A 19,806-nucleotide genomic window follows, 5' to 3' on the forward strand; every position below is an offset into this window, starting at 1 on the left:
AAGAATAAAGGTTTAACTTATTTGTTGAAAATTCTCTGTTGGCATTTCTTCAAGGTGTTTCAATGCATTATATCTGAACATCAAGTGCTGACAACGTACAGAAGAGCTGTGTGTCACAGACTTTACAGGCTTTCTTCTACTTGTGGTGTAGTTCAATCTATTCTGAATTACTGCACACTGAGATTCCCCAGAATGAGGTTTCATTTTAAACTCTACTGGTTCACAGTGCACACAAAGAACTGAGTGTTTGCATCCAATAATCCTTGCAACCATGATGCCCAGTGCATTCTCTGACTCTTCGACAACGAGAGTGGTAGTTAACGAGCAGGTGTCCATCTCAACCTTGGCGTACCTTTAAACATCTCACTCAAAAAATCATGGGCATTAATATGGAGTTGGTCCTCCATTTGCTGCAATAATTGTCCTCCACTCTTCTGTGGCTTTCCACTAATGTTGGAACATTGTTGCGGGGACTTGCTTCCATTCAGCCACAAGAGAATTAGTGAGGTTGGGCACTGATATTGGATGATTAGGCCTGGCTCGCAGTCAGTATTAAAATTAATCTCAAAGGTGTTTGAAGGGGTTGAGGTCAAGGGCTTGTGAAGAACAAACGTCTAGGAGCAACAAAGGCTCAGCTGCAAAGTGGTAGGCCACAAGCTCACAAAACAGGACCGCCGAGAGCTGAAGCAACCGTCTGTCCTCGGTTGCAACGCTCACTATCGAGTTCCAAACGGTCTCTGGAAACAATCTCAGCACAAGAACTGCTTGAGCTTCATGAGATGGGTTTCCATGGCCCGAGCAGCCGCGCACAAGCCTAAGATCACCATGCGCAATGCCAAGCGTTGGCTGGAGTGGAAAGGTGGAAACGTTCTCTGGAGTGGTGGACTATACTTCACCATCTGGCAGTCAGACAGACGTATACCTGCACTAATACATAGTGCCAACTGTAAAGTTTGGTGGAGGAGGAATAATGGTCAAGGCTTTTACAGCTGCATCATCGAGAAAATCCTGATGGGTTGCATCACTGCCTGGTATGGCAACTGCTCGGCGTCCGACCGCAAGACAATAGGGAGGGTAGTCCAGCACATCACCAAGCTTCCTGCCATCCAGGAATTCCATACCTGGCAGTGTCAGAGAAAGGCCCTAAACATACCCCCAAGCCATAAGACTGCTAAATAGTTAGTGAAATAGTTAAAAACCTCTTAAGATCAGACCGTTTTTTCAATTTTCACCTAAAATGACATACCCAAATATAACTTCCTGTAGCACTGGACCTGAAGCAATGATATGCATTTTCTTGATACCATTTGAAAGGAACAACCTTGAAGTTTGTGGAAATGTGAAATTTATGTACGAGAATATACCACATTAGATCTGGTAAAAGACAATACAAAGAAAAAAACTGTTTTTTTTTCTTTCTATGAAATGCAAGAGAAAAGCCATTATCTGAAAATTGACTCTAGGCGCAATATACATTTTGGCCACTAGATGGCAACAGTGTATGTGCAATTTTTACGCTGATCCAATGAACCATTGCATTTCTGTTCAAAATGTTGTATCAAGACTACCCAAATGTGCCTAATTGGTTAATATATACATTTTCAAGTACATAACTATGCACTCTTATTTTGTATTTTTTTTATTTAACTAGGCAAGTCAGTTAAGAACAAATTCTTATTTTCAATGACGGCCTAGGAACAGTGGGTTAACTGCCTGTTCAGGGGCAGAACGTCAGATTCTTTCACTGTAAATTGAACAGTTGAACAATTGAACAGACACACACACACACACGCACACACACACACACACACACACACACACACACACACACACACACACACACACACACACACACAGGTACACACACACACACGCACACACACACACACACCCACACACACCCACACCCACACCCACACCCCCCCACACACACACACACACCTCGATAAACCTCATAATACTGTCTTCCAGTCTAATATCGTCAGCTGTAGTGACCCTTGAAATGGTGCCAAGTCTCTCTCCCTTTCATCAGCGGTACATAAAAGGCACAAATTGTCTCATTCAGACTCCAATATTAATCCCTCCCACTTTTATATATACCATACAATACCCACCACAATACCTGGGCTTAATACAGGCCCACTGCACAACCAATAACCGTTTGTGTGCATGCATACAGTATGAGTGTGTGGGTTTGGTTTCAATAATATTGTGGGGACCAGAAGTCCTCACAGGGACAGTTGGGGACATTTCACTTGTCCCCTCAAGGATAAAGGTTATTTTAGTCATAGAGCTTAGGTTTAGCGTTACAATCAGGGTTAGGGGTTAGGGGTTAGGGGTTAGGGGTTAGGGGTTAGGGGTTTAGCGTTACAATCAGGGTTAGGGGTTAGGGGGTTAGGGGGTTAGGGGTTTGGGGGTTAGGGGTTTAGGGGTTAGGGGTTTAGGGGTTTAGGGGTTAGGGGTTAGTTGTTAGGGGTTAGGGGGTTAGGGGTTAGGGGGTTAGCATTACAATCAGGGTTAGGGGTTAGGGGGTTAGGGGTTAGGGGGTTAGGGGTTAGCGGTTAGGGGTTAGGGGTTTAGGGGTTAGGGGTTTAGGGGTTAGGGGTTTAGGGTTTAGGGGTTAGGGGTTTAGGGGTTAGGAGTTAGGGGGTTAGGGGTTTAGGGGTTAGGGGTTAGGAGTTAGGGGGTTGGGGGTTAGGGGTTAGGGGTTTAGGGGTTCAGTTTAGGTTCCAGAGTTAGTGTTAGGTTTAGGGATAAAGGGTTAAGATTTGGGTTATGCCTAGTTAAATAAAGGTTAATAAAAAAAAAAATTACAAGTAAAATATGTTAAGTGTTAGGTTTAGGGGCTAGGAAAAACAGGATTTTAAATGGGAATCGATTGTTTGGCCCCCACAAGGATAGTAAAACAAAAACCTCTTTGTGCTGCTGGAGGGATGTAACATTATATTGACAGGATCAGCCTATTGATACGGGGTAAAATGAGACTTTAACTCACGCAGAGGAAACTTTGTTCATGCTAATATTTGTTTTGCAAAACAGACACCGCAGATGTTATTTAGTGCTGTAGATTACTCTTACCGCACCGGTCACAGAGGTAAATACAATCTAAGAGATAGTGGGATTAGAAGATAGACGAGATACTACTGAGAGATGTGGACTGTAAAGCCCTGCTTAGTGGTGATGTCACGGGAGATACCTTCTTGCCCTTTGTGCTTTTGCCTTTGTACCATGTTGTTGTGTTGTGTTGCAACCATGCTGTGTTGTCATGTGTTGCTGCATTTGCTGTGTTGTTGTCTTAGGTGTCTTAGGTGTCTCTTTATCTACTGTTGTGTTGTCTCTCTTGTTGTGATGTGTGTTTTGTCCTATTTTTATATTGTATTGTCTCCCCTATTTCCCTGGTGTCCAATTGGTAGTAGTTACAGTCTTGTCTCATCGCTGCAACTCCCATACAGACTCGGGAGAGGGGAAGGTCGAGAGCCATGCCTCCTCCGAAACACAACCCAACCCAACCAAGCCGCTTCTTGACACAATGAGGACTGCGCATGGCCCGCCACAGGAGTCGCTAGTGCGGAATGAGACAAGGATATCCCTGCCAGCCAAACCCTCACAATCCCGGACGACGCTGTACCAATTGTGCGCCGCCCCATGGGCGCGTCCGGCTGAGACAGAGCCTGGACTCGAACCAAGAATCTCTAGTGGCACAGATAACGCTGCGATGCAGTGCCTTAGACCACTGCGTCACTCGGGAGGCCCCCATATTGTATTTATTTTAATTATTTATCCCAGACCCCCGTCCCCGCAGGAGGCCTTTTGTCTTTTGGTAGGCCCTCATTGTAAATAAGAATTTGTTCTTTAACTGACTTGCCTAGATAAATAAAGGTTAAATAAAAAAATTAAGCAAAAATAATACACAGTCTCAGGCTCTAGAGAGGACGAGGATAGAATTTACGCTCCTTGGCTGCTGATGCTAATGCGCTAATGTCACCACCTCAATCTTTTGTTTGAATCGTGAAACCTGTCACACTTTAGAATGAGCCTATCTATTTGTTGTGTTTCCATAAAGTGAAGCTACGAGCTACATAACCCATATTAATACATGGCGTTAAATATTACTGTGCTTTTACAGTGATGCCGCTGGGGGAACATTGCTTGGCTCAACTTCCTTAGAAGGTCACCGTTGTGCAATGGGACTGCAAAAACACACCGTAAAGTTACGGGGTGATAATACATATGAATGAATCAAAATGAGATGAAATGAATAGTAGCATAAATAAGTGCTGCGGTTTTGGTCGGCTTCCAATGTCTGTGAGTAATGGTGGAGTCAGACTGGGCTCAGGACCTAGAGAGAGAGAGAGGGGGGGGGGGGGGAGAGGGGGAGAGAGAGAGAGAGGGGGGGGGGGAGAGAGAGAGAGGGGGGGGGGGAGAGAGAGGGGGGGAGAGAGAGAGGGGGAGAGAGAGAGAGAGAGAGAGAGAGAGGGAGAGAGAGAGGGGGGGGAGAGGGGGGAGAGAGAGAGGAGGGGGGGAGAGAGAGAGGGGGAGAGAGAGAGAGAGAGAGAGAGAGGGGGGGGGAGAGAGAGGGGGAGAGAGAGAGGAGGGGGGGAGAGAGAGAGAGAGAGAGAGAGAGAGAGAGAGGGGGGGAGAGAGAGGGGGAGAGAGAGAGGGGGGGGAGAGAGAGGGGGAGAGAGAGAGGAGGGGGGGAGAGAGAGAGAGAGAGAGAGAGAGAGAGAGAGAGAGAGAGAGAGAGAGAGGGGGGGGGAGAGAGAGGGGGAGAGAGAGAGGGGGGGGGAGAGAGAGGGGGAGAGAGAGAGAGGGGGGGGAGAGAGGGGGAGAGAGAGAGAGAGAGAGAGAGAGAGGGGGGGGGAGAGAGAGGGGGAGAGAGAGAGGGGGGGGGAGAGAGAGGGGGAGAGAGAGAGAGAGAGAGAGAGAGAGAGAGAGAGAGAGAGAGAGAAAGAGAGGGAGAGAGAGAGGGGGGGGGGGGGGGAGAGAGAGGGGGAGAGAGAGAGATACTTGCAAACTGATTAGTCACTGCAGCGTCTGTAGCTCAGTGGTCATAACGTCACCATATTATAGTGAGAAAATATGTTGTCTTACGAGTGAGTCCTTACCAACTGGAGGTCATTTGTATCTCATTTGTTTGAGAGTGGTGCTTGAAACGCCAGGGTAGTGGGTTCAATTCCCGGGACCACCTATGCATAAAATGTATACATGACTGTACGTCTCTTTTTGATAAAAGCGTCTGCTAAATGGTATATGAGTATACGACTTAGAGGAGCAAATAGTAAATGGTATATGAGTATACGACTTAGAGGAGCAAATAGGGTTATGTGCCGTATCAAATCAAATGTATTCACATAGCCATTCTTACATCAGCTGATATCTCAAAGTGCTGTACAGAAACCCAGCCTAAAACCCCAAACAGCAAGCAATGCAGGTGTAGAAGCACGCTGGCTAGGAAAAACTCCCAAGAAAGGCAGGGAACCTAGGAAGAAACCTAGAGAGGTACCAGGCTATGTGGGGTGGCCAGTCCTCTTCTGGCTGTGCCAGGTGGAGATTATAACAGAACATGGCCAAGATGTTCAAATCTCAGGAGTAAATGTCAGTTGACTTTTCATAGCCGATCATTCAGAGCATCTCTACTGCTCCTGCTGTCTCTAGAGAGTCGAAAACAGCAGGTCTGCGACAGGTAGCATGTCCGATGAACAAGTCAGGGTTCCATAGCCGCAGGCAGAACAGTTGAAATTGGAGCAGCAGCACGGCCAGGTGGACTGGGGACAGCAAGGAGTCATCATGCCAGGTAGTCCTGAGGCATGGTCCTAGGGCTCAGGTCCTCCGAGAGAGAGAAAGAAAGAGAGAAAGAGAGAGAATTAGAGAGAGCATACTTAAATTCACACAGGACACCGGATAAGACAGGAGAAGTACTCCAGATATAAAAAACTGACCCTAGCCCCCGACACATAAACTACTGCAGCATAAATACTGGAGGCTGAGACAGGAGGGGTCAGGAGACACTGTGGCCCCATCCGATGATACCCACGGACAGGGCCAAACAGAAAGGATATAACCCCACCCACTTTTCCAAAGCACAGCCCCCACACCACTAGAGGGATATCTTCAACCACCAATTTACCATCCTGAGACAAGGCCGAGTATAGCCCACCACGATCTCCGCCACGGCACAACCCAATGGGGAGCACCAACCCAGACAGGAAGATCACGTCAGTGACTAAACACACTCAAGTGACACACCCCTCCTAGGGACGGCATGGAAGAGCACCCGTAAGCCAGTGACTCAGCCCCTGTAATAGGGTTAGAGGCAGAGAATCCCAGTGGAGAGAGGGGAACCGGCCAGGCAGAGACAGCAAGGGCGGTTCGTTGCTCCAGAGCCTTTCCGTTCACCTTCACGACTCCTGTGCCAGACTACACTCAATCATATGACCCACTGAAGAGATGAGTCTTCAGTAAATACTTTAAAGGTTGAGACCGAGTCTGCGTCTCTCACATGGGTAGGCAGACTATTCCATAAAATGCTCTTTACCACTAGGCTACCTGCTGCCATTAAGAACACCTGACCAGTTGAACCAAGTGATGATCCCTTATTGATGTCACCAGTGTAAATGAAGGGGAGGAGACAGGTTAAAGAAGGATTTTTAAGCCTTGAGAAAATTGAGATGGATTGTGGATTGTGTTTGTGTGCCATTCAGAGGTTGAATGTGCAAGACAAAGTATTTAAGTGTCTGTGAATGAGGTATGGTAGTAGGTGCCAGGCACACTGGTTTGTGTCAAGAACTGCAACGCCGCTGGGTTTATCAAACTCCACAGATTCCCATCTTCATCAAGAATGGTCCACCATATAAAGGACATCCAGCCAACTCGACACATCGGTGAGAAACACTGGAGTGACAACTAGCCAACTAGACACATCGGTGAGAAACACTGGAGTGACAACTAGCCAACTAGACACATCGGTGAGAAACACTGGAGTGACAACTAGCCAACTAGACACATCGGTGAGAAACACTGGAGTGACAACTAGCCAACTAGACACAATAGTGGGAAACACTGGAGTGACAACTAGCTCTCACAGTCTTATTTCAGAATTAGACGTTCATCCATATTTCACAAACGCCAAATTTAAATGAGTTGAAAACGTCAAATTTTAAAGTGTTTAGAGTTACGTTTAGGAATTAATTCCAAATGTTTAAGGTTGCGGTTAAGTTTAGGCATTAACTGCGAAATCTTAAGGATAGTCATTACCTCAGAATGGTTTAGGGTTAAGGCGCGGCTCAGCGGTCCCGGGAACTGCATCTCAGTGCTTGAGGCGTCACAACAGACACCCTGGTTTGATTCCAGGCTGTATCACAACCGGTCGTGATTGGAAGTCCCATAGGGCGGCGCGCAATTGGCCCAGCGTCATCCGGGTTTGGCTGGTGTAGGCCGTCATTGTAAATAAGAATTTGTTCTTAACTGACTTGCTTGGTTAAATAAAGGTTCAATGTAAAAACATGTTTAAAGGTTTGGGGCTTAAAACAGAAGGGATTGGATTGAAATGTTGGAATCAGAGCTATGCAAATGATCCAACCCAATCCACAGAGCCCGAGCAAAACCACACCTATTCTAAGATAACAGCTATCACTGTTGCCCCTAGTGGCCCGTTTTGACGTCATCTCCCGACATCATCACACATGGGTGGATGATGAATACCGTATCACGTTAACCTGGCCGGGAGTTAACATGGGCCGGAGTCCCTGTGGAATGCTTTCTACACCTTGTAGAGTCCGTGACCTGATGAGCGGAGGTTGTTCAGTTTGCCAAAAATGCTACATTTAGTCATAATATATTAATATATACATAATATATTATAACTAAATGTAGCATTGTGGCAAACCAAGATTGTTTCAATAGGTACAATAATCCAATCAACTCTCTATGCATATGTAAACATAAAACCAAGTCCTAAAGTGTTTCATTTCAAACACCCTTTACCTTAACACCACCACATTACATGTCATCTGTAGAACGCACCTCTGTATTAGTGAACAATGGAACAGCCATTGGATTAGCGAGCCCCTGGGTTTAGATTCCTTTTGTGTCAAACAGATGGAGTTAACTTGGCCCAGCGTGAGTGAGATGGTGAGATGGTTGCTGGGAGCTGTGAGGATGGCTGCTTTGAACAGTAAATAGGTGTTAATAAGCACTGGTGGCCATCACCACTTTGCATTGTGGTTGTTTTAGTGAAAATGCTGCTCAGTATAGGAGTTGAGATATTTTTCAGTTTTTCTTTTTTTTTTAAACTATAGGCAGGATTCAGTAGATATAGGCATTGTATAGTATACTGGTTAGCTATTACTGTTGAAGGCCTATTGTTGGCTGTCACAGCATTGTCTATTCCTCCAGTAATTCATTAAGCAGCAAACAACAACCCAACTAATGGAGGACTTCCCAAGTTCAAGACAGTTGAAAAGTTATTTTTGATGTAAAGTAATGTTTTGGCCTTTTGGTTCAATAAACCATCGTTTTGATCTCCCACCCTTGCTACTGCATCTGACCTCAGGCTGCCGATAAAACACATTATTATAATCTCGTACCATAGCCTATCCCACCCTTGCCAGATAAATAGTTTCTGTTGGCAATGCTCATTTCTGACCACACATTAGATAATACATATAAAAGGTCCATCAGATGCAGCTGTAAACATTGACACATGCAGTATCTTTGTTCGTGTGTAGATTTGATTTTAATGTCGGCTTACGGAGGTCAAGTAATGGACTAATAGTAATTTACCTGTAAATACAATGAGATTACAACTACCCATTTGGAAGCCAGCCCTTACATTTGGACTTGGTCGAGACCCCAAGGCCAGTCCAAACATGTTAGCGTGAATACTGCGGAGAGAAACAACGGAGAGAACAAGAACAAAAATTGAATTTAAAAAAATGACTGTTAATTAATAATCTAAATTATTATAATAATGATAAAAATAAAAAAAAATATAAAAAAAATATATATATATATATATATAATCAGAACATACATTATGATAATAATAACGATAATAATAATACTAAATAAATAAATAGAATAATAACACCAGTCATTATATTACAAATAATAATAATAATAATCATCATTTTTTTATTTTATTATGATGATAATATAAATTATAATAATAATGATAATAATAATAATACTAAATTAAAAAAATATTATTAACACCAATCATTATAATACAAATAATAATACAAATAACAATAATAATGTGATAATAATACAGTTTAAAAAGTTATAATATTTTCACAATTTTACCATCTGCTTCATTCACCAGGCACTACTATTGAACATTGAATGACAGAAACCAGTGCGGATTTGTTTTAAAAAAAAAAATCCTGACGAAGCCTTCATGTTAGCTCCAAACTAGCGCCAAGCTAGCTCTCCGACCTAACTAGTGGTCATGAAAGTTTGCACCAAAACTATAGCTCCTAGTGAACTTTTTTGCAAGCTATATAGCTTGATAAAACAAATAGTATTACTTTCCAAACTTGCTTCATGGTTAGGGAAGTCATTACATTGTAATTAGGCCAACTTGTATTTGTTTTCATAAACTTTTTATTTGTTAGCCCTAAGCTAATGTGTTATCGCTTAGCACTTAGCACTTTTCATGCCCATACTTGGTGATTACTGGGCTCAAGAGTTATGTTTTTGAGACAAATGCAGTATACATAAGTGTAGCCTATGCTTACAGGAGTCAATGTCTGAACTACAGTGGGTATCTAATTAGCATAATGAAACCATCGCTAGTGGGGCATTTAAGCCCTGTACAACGTCTCTGGCTCCCAGGCTGTGTGCCACTTCCAAGACCAGAGCCAATCACATGCAAGGAACAACAAGCCATCGAGCCACATTCAAACAGAGATAGCAATCTGAAGCCTAGAGTACATTTTTAAAAATTATTATTATTTGTTTTTGTATAGCTAGTTTCCTATCAAGGCTGCTTAGCAAGCTCAGTTGGCTAGCTAGTCTAGTGAGCTAGCTAGTCTAATGAGCTAGCTAGCTAGTGAGCTAGTTAGTCTAGTGAGCTAGCTAGCTAGTGAGCTAGTTAGTCTAGTGAGCTAGCTAGTCTAGTGAGCTAGCTAGCTAGTTAGCTAGTTAGTCTTGTTATCTATGCTGGTTGTTCGCGTAACTGATAAACCCTTCGTGTTTTACGGACAATATTTACATTTACAAAGCTCCATTCCTGACAGGCTAGCTATCCGATTAGCTTTCACCCTCATAGCTTGATCATATACCTTAGCAGCCTCAGCGGTTCGTAAATCAGGAATGCTGCCTTGTAGGCTGTTTCATGAGCAAATTGTCTTGCAGGTATATTAACAGTCAAAGTCTGATGCGTAATGATCCAGTGGGTGAGCTCTATTCCTGTCAGGCTGATCTGATTCAATAGCAGCCTCAGAGACTCACAAGTCAGGACGCTGCTATGCATGGTTCCATATCGACTAAATTAAACCATTCTCTCCTCTCTGCCAGCTCCCTGAGCCACTCCAAACTAGCCAGGTCTCTAGGCAGCATGTAGGTAGTGGCCAGAGACAGAGAGCCAGTGTGATGTGAGCCCAGTGGCTGCCATAGAGACACAGCCAACGACACAGTCAATGCAGGCAGCCCAGTCAGCACAGGCAACCTGCCCAACCTAAACATGCTGCAGGCCCATTTAGAAGGCAAGCCCACCTAGCCCCACCTCAACCCATTCTCTGGGCTCTCGCCTACTCTGTTGTTCCTCCACACACCAAGGGGTCTGCCTACAATCACAACAAAACTCCTTCTATATCTGTGTATGCTGCTAGGCTACAACCCTCAAGCTCCAATCAACACTCAATCTCACTTCAACATTCAATATCCCATCAACACTCAGGCTCCCATCAACCCTCAAGCTCCAATCAACATTCAGGATCCAATCAACACTCAGGCTCCCTTCAACACTCAGGCGCCCTTCAACACTCAGGCGCCCTTCAACACTCAGGCGCCCTTCAACACTCAGGCGCCCTTCAACACTCAGGCGCCCTTCAACACTCAGGCGCCCTTCAACTCTCAGGCGCCCTTCAACACTCAAGCCCACTTCAACACTCAAGCTCCAATCAACACTCAGGCTCACTTAAACACTCAGGGGCCCTTCAACATCAAGCTCCTTTCAACACTCAATCTCACTTCAACATTCAAGCTCCCTTAAACACTCAAGCTCCCTCCAAAACTCAAGCTCCCTTCAACACTCAATCCCCCTTCAACACTCAAGCCCACTTCAACACTCAAGCTCCAATCAACACTCAAGCTCCAATCAACACTCAGGTTCACTTAAACACTCAGGGGCCCTTCAACATCAAGCTCCTTTCAACACTCAATCTCACTTCAACATTCAAGCTCCCTTAAACACTAAAGCTCCCTCCAAAACTCAAGCTCCCTTCAACATTCAAGCTCCCTTCAACATTTAGGCTCCCTTCAACACTCAAGCTCCCTTCAACATTCAAGCTCCCTTCAACATTTAAGCTCCCTTCAACATTCAAGCTCCCTTCAACATTCAAGCTCCCTTCAACATTTAAGCTCCCTTCAACATTCAAGCTCCCTTCAACATTCAAGCTCCCTTCAGCATTCAAGCTCCCTTCAACATTCAAGCTCCATTCAACATTTAAGCTCCCTTCGACATTTAGGCTCAACCACTTCAACACTCTCCAGCTCTTTACACTCTCTCTGGCTCCTTCCATATTCTATTGCAGATGATGACGCAGGACTATGACTACCTGTAGCTTCTCTCGACCTTATTGCTTCTCTGTCTCATTGCTTTCAGACACAGGCAACCTGTTATTGGCTGGTTTTTGATTCTGCTGCCATTCATTCTGCTGCCATAAATCATTGTTCTACAAAGGGGACCCTTTCCTTACTACCCCCTTTTTCTATTTAAAAAAAAAATGTCCCTCCAAACAGACGCATTGTTCCAGAGCACAGAAAACAATGTTCTTTACAAGCAATGTGATTTACTAGACTATAGTATATTTTTTCTTTCTCTCTTCCCTTTCATTGTATGTCTCACTGCTCTGTTCTATGCTGTTGCGGTTGTGTATGGGATTTTGTCTTTAGTCAACCTCTTCTCTTAGTTTCCCTCAGGTCCTTTCTTAAGTCTAGAATGGACAGACTTCATGTACAGTAAACTCTTGCATCTTGTGTTCATCTTAATCCCTGTATAGGGTCTTTAGTGAAAGAAAGACCAAATTATTTTATTACAATGTTGCTGTGTATGATCTGCATGTCCTATTTATCTCTGCCTTGAGGTAACTGTGTGCATTTTGTCCCTTCAGTCACGCCATACCCAAAGCTAGAGCTCCTCTTCATTTCTCAAAAGAGGGACTGGGTTTATTTTACTTGAACCAGTCCATGTCAAATGTTGATTGAGGGATGATGTTGATGAGGAAATCTGATGTCTCTAATTGTGAATGGGAAGAACAAGGTATCAGATATGTTTAACATGTAAACCATGTTCGGTTAGTTTGGAATTCCTTTTATCACAAGGAACCTCTTTTAAAAAAATATATATTTCAAGGTTTATAACATGTCACTCTGCTTGTTGACAGAGCTGGTCACCGCTGCCTTAACCTCTGTCTTAACCTCTCAATGGTCCTTCTGAGCTGGGCACCGCTGTCTTAACCTCTCAAAGGTCCCTCTGAGCTGGGCACTGCTGTCTTAACCTCTCAAAGGTCCTTCTGAGCTGGGCACCGCTGTCTTAACCTCTGTCTTAACCTCTGTCTTAACCGCTGTCTTAACTGCTGTCTTAACCTCTGTCTGTTATGGATCAGTTCATGCCCAATTGTTTGAGGTGTTGAGGTGTTTTGTAGATACAATCATTTGTGAGAAGTCAGCCTTCTAAAACAAGCACGCACAATGTCTTCTCTACGGGGGGGGGGGGGGGGGGTATGCTCTTCTGAGAGAATCTTTCAGAATGTTACCAATAGAAGTGTATAGTAATGCCTAGAGGAATTTCTATGATGTCACTCTATTGAATAATAGATTGTTTGTCCACGTTGTACAACCTGCATGATGTATTCGGCTTAATATGCCACAGGCTTTCTTTCAGTCTTCTGTCAGGCTTCCAGACAGTTTTCTTTGTTCTTTGAGCTGCTGTACACACACTGGAAGTACGTCATTTGATATGCTGAAAACAATTAATTTGTATTTTTGTCAATATTTGTGTACTTTGTTTTGATGAACGATACTACAAGATGGCAATCAGTCTTACATACAAGAGGGACCTAAAGGGGCCTCATCTCATTCAGGATAATCATGCGCTAAACATCTGCTCAGAGCATATGGACTACATCCTTTTTTTTTTATATAAAACACCACCATTGCCTTTGACAGTTATTTTCTTGCGACCATATAAGGACATTTGTTATTTATAGAAGAATGGCTACACAGCAACCAGTTGAATGTTCTGTTTCAAGCTTAGTTTCTTTCATCTTATACACTTCATTGACTAGAGCATCAGAGAACAGCTGTCCATATAGTCCATCTGTAACTAGCCCACACAGTCCACCTACTTCATCCCCATATTGTTTTTATTTACTTTTCTGCTCTTTTGCACACCAGTATCACTACTTGCACGTCATCATCTGCTCATCTATCACTCCAGTGTTAATCTGCTAAATTGTAATTACTTCGCTACTATGGCCTATTTATTGCCTTACCTCCTCACGCCATTTTCACACACTGTATATAGACTTTATTTTTTTCTATTGTGTTATTGACTGTACGCTTGTTTATTCCATGTGTAACTCTGTTGTTGTTGTTTGTGTCGCACTGCTTTGCTTTATCTTGGCCAGGTCGCAGTTGTAAATGAGAACTTGTTCTCAACTAGCCTACCTGGTTAAATAAGGGTGAAATACATTTTTTTTTAAAAGATGGATAGTGGTTGCTGTTCTTAGGCTTGCAGCCCATCTGATAGAAAATGTACCGTTCAAACGTTTGGAGTCACTTACTTTCCTTGTTTTTGAAAGAATTTTGTTTGTCCATTAAAATATGTCACCTTAGAGAGCCATTTTATTTCTCTATTTGGTTAGGTCAGGGTGTGATGTGTGGTGGGCATTCTAATGTTTTCTGTTTCTATGTTTTGGCCGGTTATGATTCTCAAACCAGGGACCAGCTGTCCATCATTGTCTCTGATTGGGAAGCATACTTAGGCAGCCTGTTTTGCCACCTTAGTTGTGGGTAGCTGTGGGTAGCTGTGGGTAGCTGTGGGTAGCTGTGGGTAGTTGTGGGTAGTTGTGGGTAGTTGTGGGTAGCTGTGGGTAGTTGTGGGTAGTTGTGGGTAGTTGTGGGTAGTTGTGGGTAGCTGTGGGTAGTTGTGGGTAGTTGTGGGTAGCTGTGGGTAGTTGTGGGTAGTTGTGGGTAGTTGTGGGTAGTTGTGGGTAGCTGTGGGTAGTTGTGGGTAGTTGTGGGTAGTTGTGGGTAGTTGTCTGTGTTAGTGGCCGGTCGTTTTGTTGTTTCTTGTTTTTGTTGGCGACATTCAAAGAAAAATAATAATAATTACCCACGCTGCACCTTGGTCCAGTCATTTCCCTGACGACGTTCGTGACACAATAACATCAAATTGATCAGAAACACAGTGCATTAACATTGTTAATGTTGTAAATGACTATTGTAGCTGGAAACGGCGTCCAGGGGCCCATTATCAGCAACCACCACTCCTGTGTTCCAATGTTACATTATGTTAGCTAATAGAACTTATTCATTTTAAAAGGCTAACTGTTGATTAGAAAGACCTTTTGCAATTATGTTAGCACAGCTGAAAGCTGTTCTGATTAAAGAAGCAATAAAACTGGCCTTCTTTAGACTAGTTTAGACTAGTTGAGTGTCTGGAGCATCAGCATGTGTGGGTTCGATTACAGGCTCCAAATGGCTAGAAAAAAATGGCTTTTCCATGCGAGAAATTTGCCAAGAATTTGAAGACAACACTGTTTACTACTCCCTTCACAGAACGGCGCAAACTAGCTCTAACCAGAATAGAAAGAGGAGTAGGAGCACAATTGAGCAAGAAGTCAAGTACATTAGACTGTCTAGTTTGAGAAACAGATGCCTCACAAGCTCTCAACTGGCAGCTTCATTAAATAGTGCCCGTAAAACACCAGTCTCAACGCCAACAGTGAAGAGGAGACTCCGGGATGCTTGCCTTCATTTTTCTTTTTAAAGATGCAATATTCCTATATATGCAGGATGTGCAGCAGGTATGACTGGTTTCCTCCACTGAGTGACTGCATGCGCGGTGCGGTGATGAGCTTGGCCTTGGCAAGGTGGCCTTGGCAAGCTGGGGCATGCCACATCCAAGAGTCTCTGAGGTTCATCAACCTCCTCCCTCTCTTCATTAGGAGTCCTTCCCCTCATTAAATCCTTCTGTACAGGAGATAATTAAAGACAGACACCACTCTGATGACACTAACTCAGCCGCCTGAGTCGCCCTCATTGAACTCCCGGTCCTGAGTACGTCCTCAGGAAAAAAAACCTCAGCATCAATACTGCATGCATCAATACCCATCAGTATGCATAATGCTGTAATGGTTTGATGTTTGTTCGAGAATTATTTAGAAGTAAAAGAAACACACACCTATTTAGGCGAGGTGCTGGCTAGCGAAGTAGAAAACTTGAAGATAAAAGAGAGCCGCACACTCTAGGAGCTCAGATGCTAAAATTTAATTACCAACGTTTCGACAGCCAAGCTGTTTTCATCAGGGTATAATCACAAACACTGCGGGATGACTCGTTTATATAGTGTCAAAAGACACAGGTGTCTGTAATCATGGCCAATAGTGGCCTAATATCATAGGTTAATTATCAAATATTAAAATGGCATACAAAGAACAGCATACAAACAACAAATGAATAGCATACGATCATAAATTCATTTTCGACTACACAAGCTTACAAACAATTACAATGGCAAAGTCACAATAATCACAAGAATGGCTTCAGATCAAAGTCTACGTTGAGACCGGAGGGAGCAAGGGTCTTTAAATTAAAGATCCAGGCAGCCTCTCGTTTTAACAATACATTATCAAGGTCACCCCCTCTCCTAGGGAGGGTGACATGTTCGATGCCAATATAACGCGGAGATGAAATTGAGTGGCCTGCCTCCAAGAAGTGGGCCGCAACTGGGTAAGTAAAGTTTTTACACCTAATGGTGCTACGACGCTCTGAGATACGTACTGTTCGAGAGTTATTGCCATATTTATTGGACAATGTTTTGCCCGAGGACTTGTTTGAATTGGGTTAGGTTTGGTCACGCAGGTTAACGTTTCGCTCAGGATGTGTGTTTGTGTGTTTGTGTATACATAATGTGTGTCTGTGCATGTATGCCTATATAGTGGGGTTAAGCTGAGAATTGTTTTGTACATTCAGCATCACTCCATCAAGGGAATAATAGTTTTCCTTCTAACAAAGAAACTGTATATTTCAGGATGTTGTGTATCCCTGGACATAATCAGGATTCAGGTAAACATAACAGTTCTGAAAACATAGCTTGTCCACCAAAAAAATGTGGTGTCTTGGCACAACTTACTCCGGCTACGGGGTAAGCCACGGGAGGGGGTAAATTAAGCTGCCTACACATTTCTGTACCTAATCAAATAATACAAATACCTTTTTGAAAATATGTATATATTTTTATTTATATTATTTATGTATATATTTTTCCCAACACAATCAAAATAGTTTTTTTTTTTTGTATTTCAATCAATGCAATCATCTTTTAACACATGCTTAATAACACCTAACAAACACTTTGTAAAAATAACAAAAAAAAACATTTACACTTTTAACATGGGCCAGTCTCTGTTGTTACCTCATATCCCAACCATAATGCCACACAGGAAGAAAACACTTCCATTTACTCAACTTTCCATTGGCTCAACCATAACCTCACTTTATCCCATGGCCATTGGCTCAACCATAACCTCACTTTATCCCATGGCCATTGGCTCAACCATAACCTCACTTTATCCCATGGCCATTGGCTCAACCATGACCTCACTTTATCCCATGGCCATTGGCTCAACCATAACCTCAACTTACCCCATGGCCATTGGCTCAACTTACCCCATGGCCATCGGCTCAACATACACCAAGGCAAACATTTTGACTATATTAACCCCCACAGCTACAAGGATTCACCTTCAAGCTAGGTCCAGGACCTCATATTGAAGCTTATAGAGACACCAACTGATCTATAGAACAATCTTAACATGATCTACTTTGGTTTAGATACAACCATCATGAAACCTCTGAAGCATCAGACACACCGGTAGGATTGTCCAAAATTCCCCTGTCAACAGTACTTAGTACTTCTGAACAGAGCGTGGCAAGTCAATCTCTTTCGTGTTCACACAGCAAAGACCTTGAAGTCGTCAGCCACTCAGCCTTGTTAACATACTCCAATCCAGAAGGTGGCAGTGGCGTTGTTTGTCTTTTGTTCCAGCTAGAGAAGGAACGACCTCCTACTTTGATAAGTACCTGTTGTCAATCTATCGGCAGTCAGATTCTCAGATTCTCTGTGTGTTTAATGCGTAGCCATTTAAACTCGTACCCGTATACAGGTTTAAAATGGCAGATTTGGGCACTGACAAGCACATAAATTGGGATGCAATGGCAGTACAGTAACATGATAAACGTGATGTCAGAGCTCAGGCTCTACACTTCGCAACACTAAGTTGCTCCCATTCCTTCGGTTAATTGGGCAACTTTTGCTAAACATTTTGTTCTCTGAGTGAGGGAAATGCTTTAAATGGAGAGTACTCGATTGTATTTTAAAAGCTGAGACTATGAGGATAGTAATAAATATAAATATCGCTTTGATGTCATACAAGCAAGCCAAACACCCGTGAGTCCGAAAATGTACTTCACATTTACATATCATAAAACTAATTTAATAAACACTGTCAACATATATGATCACTGTGTTTGATGTACCATTTACAAGATGACACGGTGTCATACCCTGGGTTGTTCTGAACAGAATGAGCCTAGGATTGTCCTATGTTTGCATTGTGAAAGCCTAACCCTATAAGATCATATTTTATAACTTAGCTAGTCATGTTGGCAATAAAACAAGCTTTTCAAATGATGCCCAACTGACCCAGATTGTGATTTATAATGAACTGTTTATGCATTAGGTAAACAACAACAGTAATTGTGTGATGCCGAGGTGCAGGGTTGTGTTCTGAACAAAACAACACGTGTCCTTTCTCTAGTTAAACAACGGCACAGCTAGGAGAGTAAAAAAAAAAACACACCTTGTGGTTGAAGACTATTCTTTTGAGTCATAAAAGTGCATGGAAATGACTTAGGAACTGTGGACACATTAGAGAGGTGTGTGGTCACTTTGGAGACACCAGTTAGTCCTCTCACTCAAAACTGTGTCATTGTTTTGTCTTGTTGCACCTATCCAACCAGCCAATTTCCATGAGTGTAAAGGGTTAACACGATAAATTAATTTGACTTGGTGAAGAAAAAAAAATTAGGTATATATATATATATATATATGTATATGTATGTATATATATACCTAACTTGCTTATCACTTTTTCCACATGGTTTCTTCTTTCACAGACTCCATGAGATGATGATCTCTTCCTAAATATTTGGTTGAATGATACATTTTGTGTATTGTTTCCTAGAAACAAGGGTGGATCTACTTATTGCGTTGGTTCAACTTACCCCACTCTCTCCTACTGGATTTGTGTGAATGAATACCTGCCTTCTCTTGGAGTATTCAGTGAGGATTCCAGCCCTGGAGTTTACCTGTGGAGTTGTTGCCAATACTGACCGACATTTTGAGATAGAACTAAAGCCACCTTCCACACTTCCCACTAGATTTTGCCTTGACCCCAGGAAATCATGTCCACGGTTGGATCACGACGATCGATCAACAGACGGCCAAGCAACTCCAGCAATCAATTCTCTCTGTCCATGTCCCACAATGTCAGACTGTCTCGATGTTAGTAGCAGGTAGTCAATACCTGTAAAATCATAGACAAAATATGTTTTCTGGAAGACTTCGCTACCTAATCACTGCCTCTTCATGAGGTGTGTCAGAGTCATTAAGGAGAATGAACAGAGGAAGAAAGGGAGGGAAAGAGTGAAGGAGGAGAGAGGGAAGGAGTAAACAGTGCATTCTGATAAAGTGGATATGACAGGGCCTTATGACTTAATATCAGAGCTGATGCCATTACCCTCAAATGGCTGTGGACATTAGTGGGTAACAGGATGGCTGAGAGGGGTTGTTTTGCTGTGTAGTGGGTAACAGGATGGCTGAGAGGGGTTGTTTTGCTGGGTAGTGGGTAACAGGATGGCTGAGAGGGGTTGTTTTGCTGGGTAGTGGGTAACAGGATGACTGATAGGGGTTGTTTTGCTGTGTAGTGGGTAACAGGATGACTGAGAGGGGTTGTTTTGCTGTGTAGTGGGTAACAGGATGACTGTGAGTGGTTGTTTAGCTCAGTGCTCCTGTTTTTGGTGTAGAGGTGAGGCACAGCCTTGATTCAGTTCTGATGAGGTGAGCAGAAGGGTAGCTGGGATGCGGGGTGATGAGGTTAGCTGTACTGGAGCTCAGAACACACACCACCACAAATAACAGGTAGTGAGGTATGGGAGGGAGGAAAAGAGGGAGACAGAAAGCTCTGTGCCAGACACAAGTCTCAGTGGTGCTGGGATTGACAGGTATATTACCACAGGTCTCAATGGAGAGCACAAGCCTTTTGGTTGATGTAAAACTCCATGGAGGAGAAGCAA

The 19,806-nt window shown here is 43.2% G+C and overlaps 1 protein-coding gene across 1 annotated transcript in view; it reads left to right on the forward strand.

The window, feature by feature from the left end:
* Positions 1–4,760: 4,760 nt before the first annotated feature.
* Positions 4,761–19,806, forward strand: part of LOC149984722 (uncharacterized) — a gene marked incomplete at its 5' end in the record, with an annotated part of 110,711 nt that continues 95,665 nt past the window's right edge. The window contains one exon of the mRNA XM_090230605.1: positions 4,761–4,995. Within this exon, the coding sequence (XP_090086731.1) occupies positions 4,761–4,995 (235 nt within the window). The remainder of the gene's footprint in view (positions 4,996–19,806) is intronic.

Source organism: Oncorhynchus mykiss, chromosome 3 (assembly GCF_057628025.1).
Source record: "Oncorhynchus mykiss isolate SJ-2025 chromosome 3, ASM5762802v1, whole genome shotgun sequence".
In the NCBI taxonomy this organism is placed as follows: domain Eukaryota; kingdom Metazoa; phylum Chordata; class Actinopteri; order Salmoniformes; family Salmonidae; genus Oncorhynchus; species Oncorhynchus mykiss.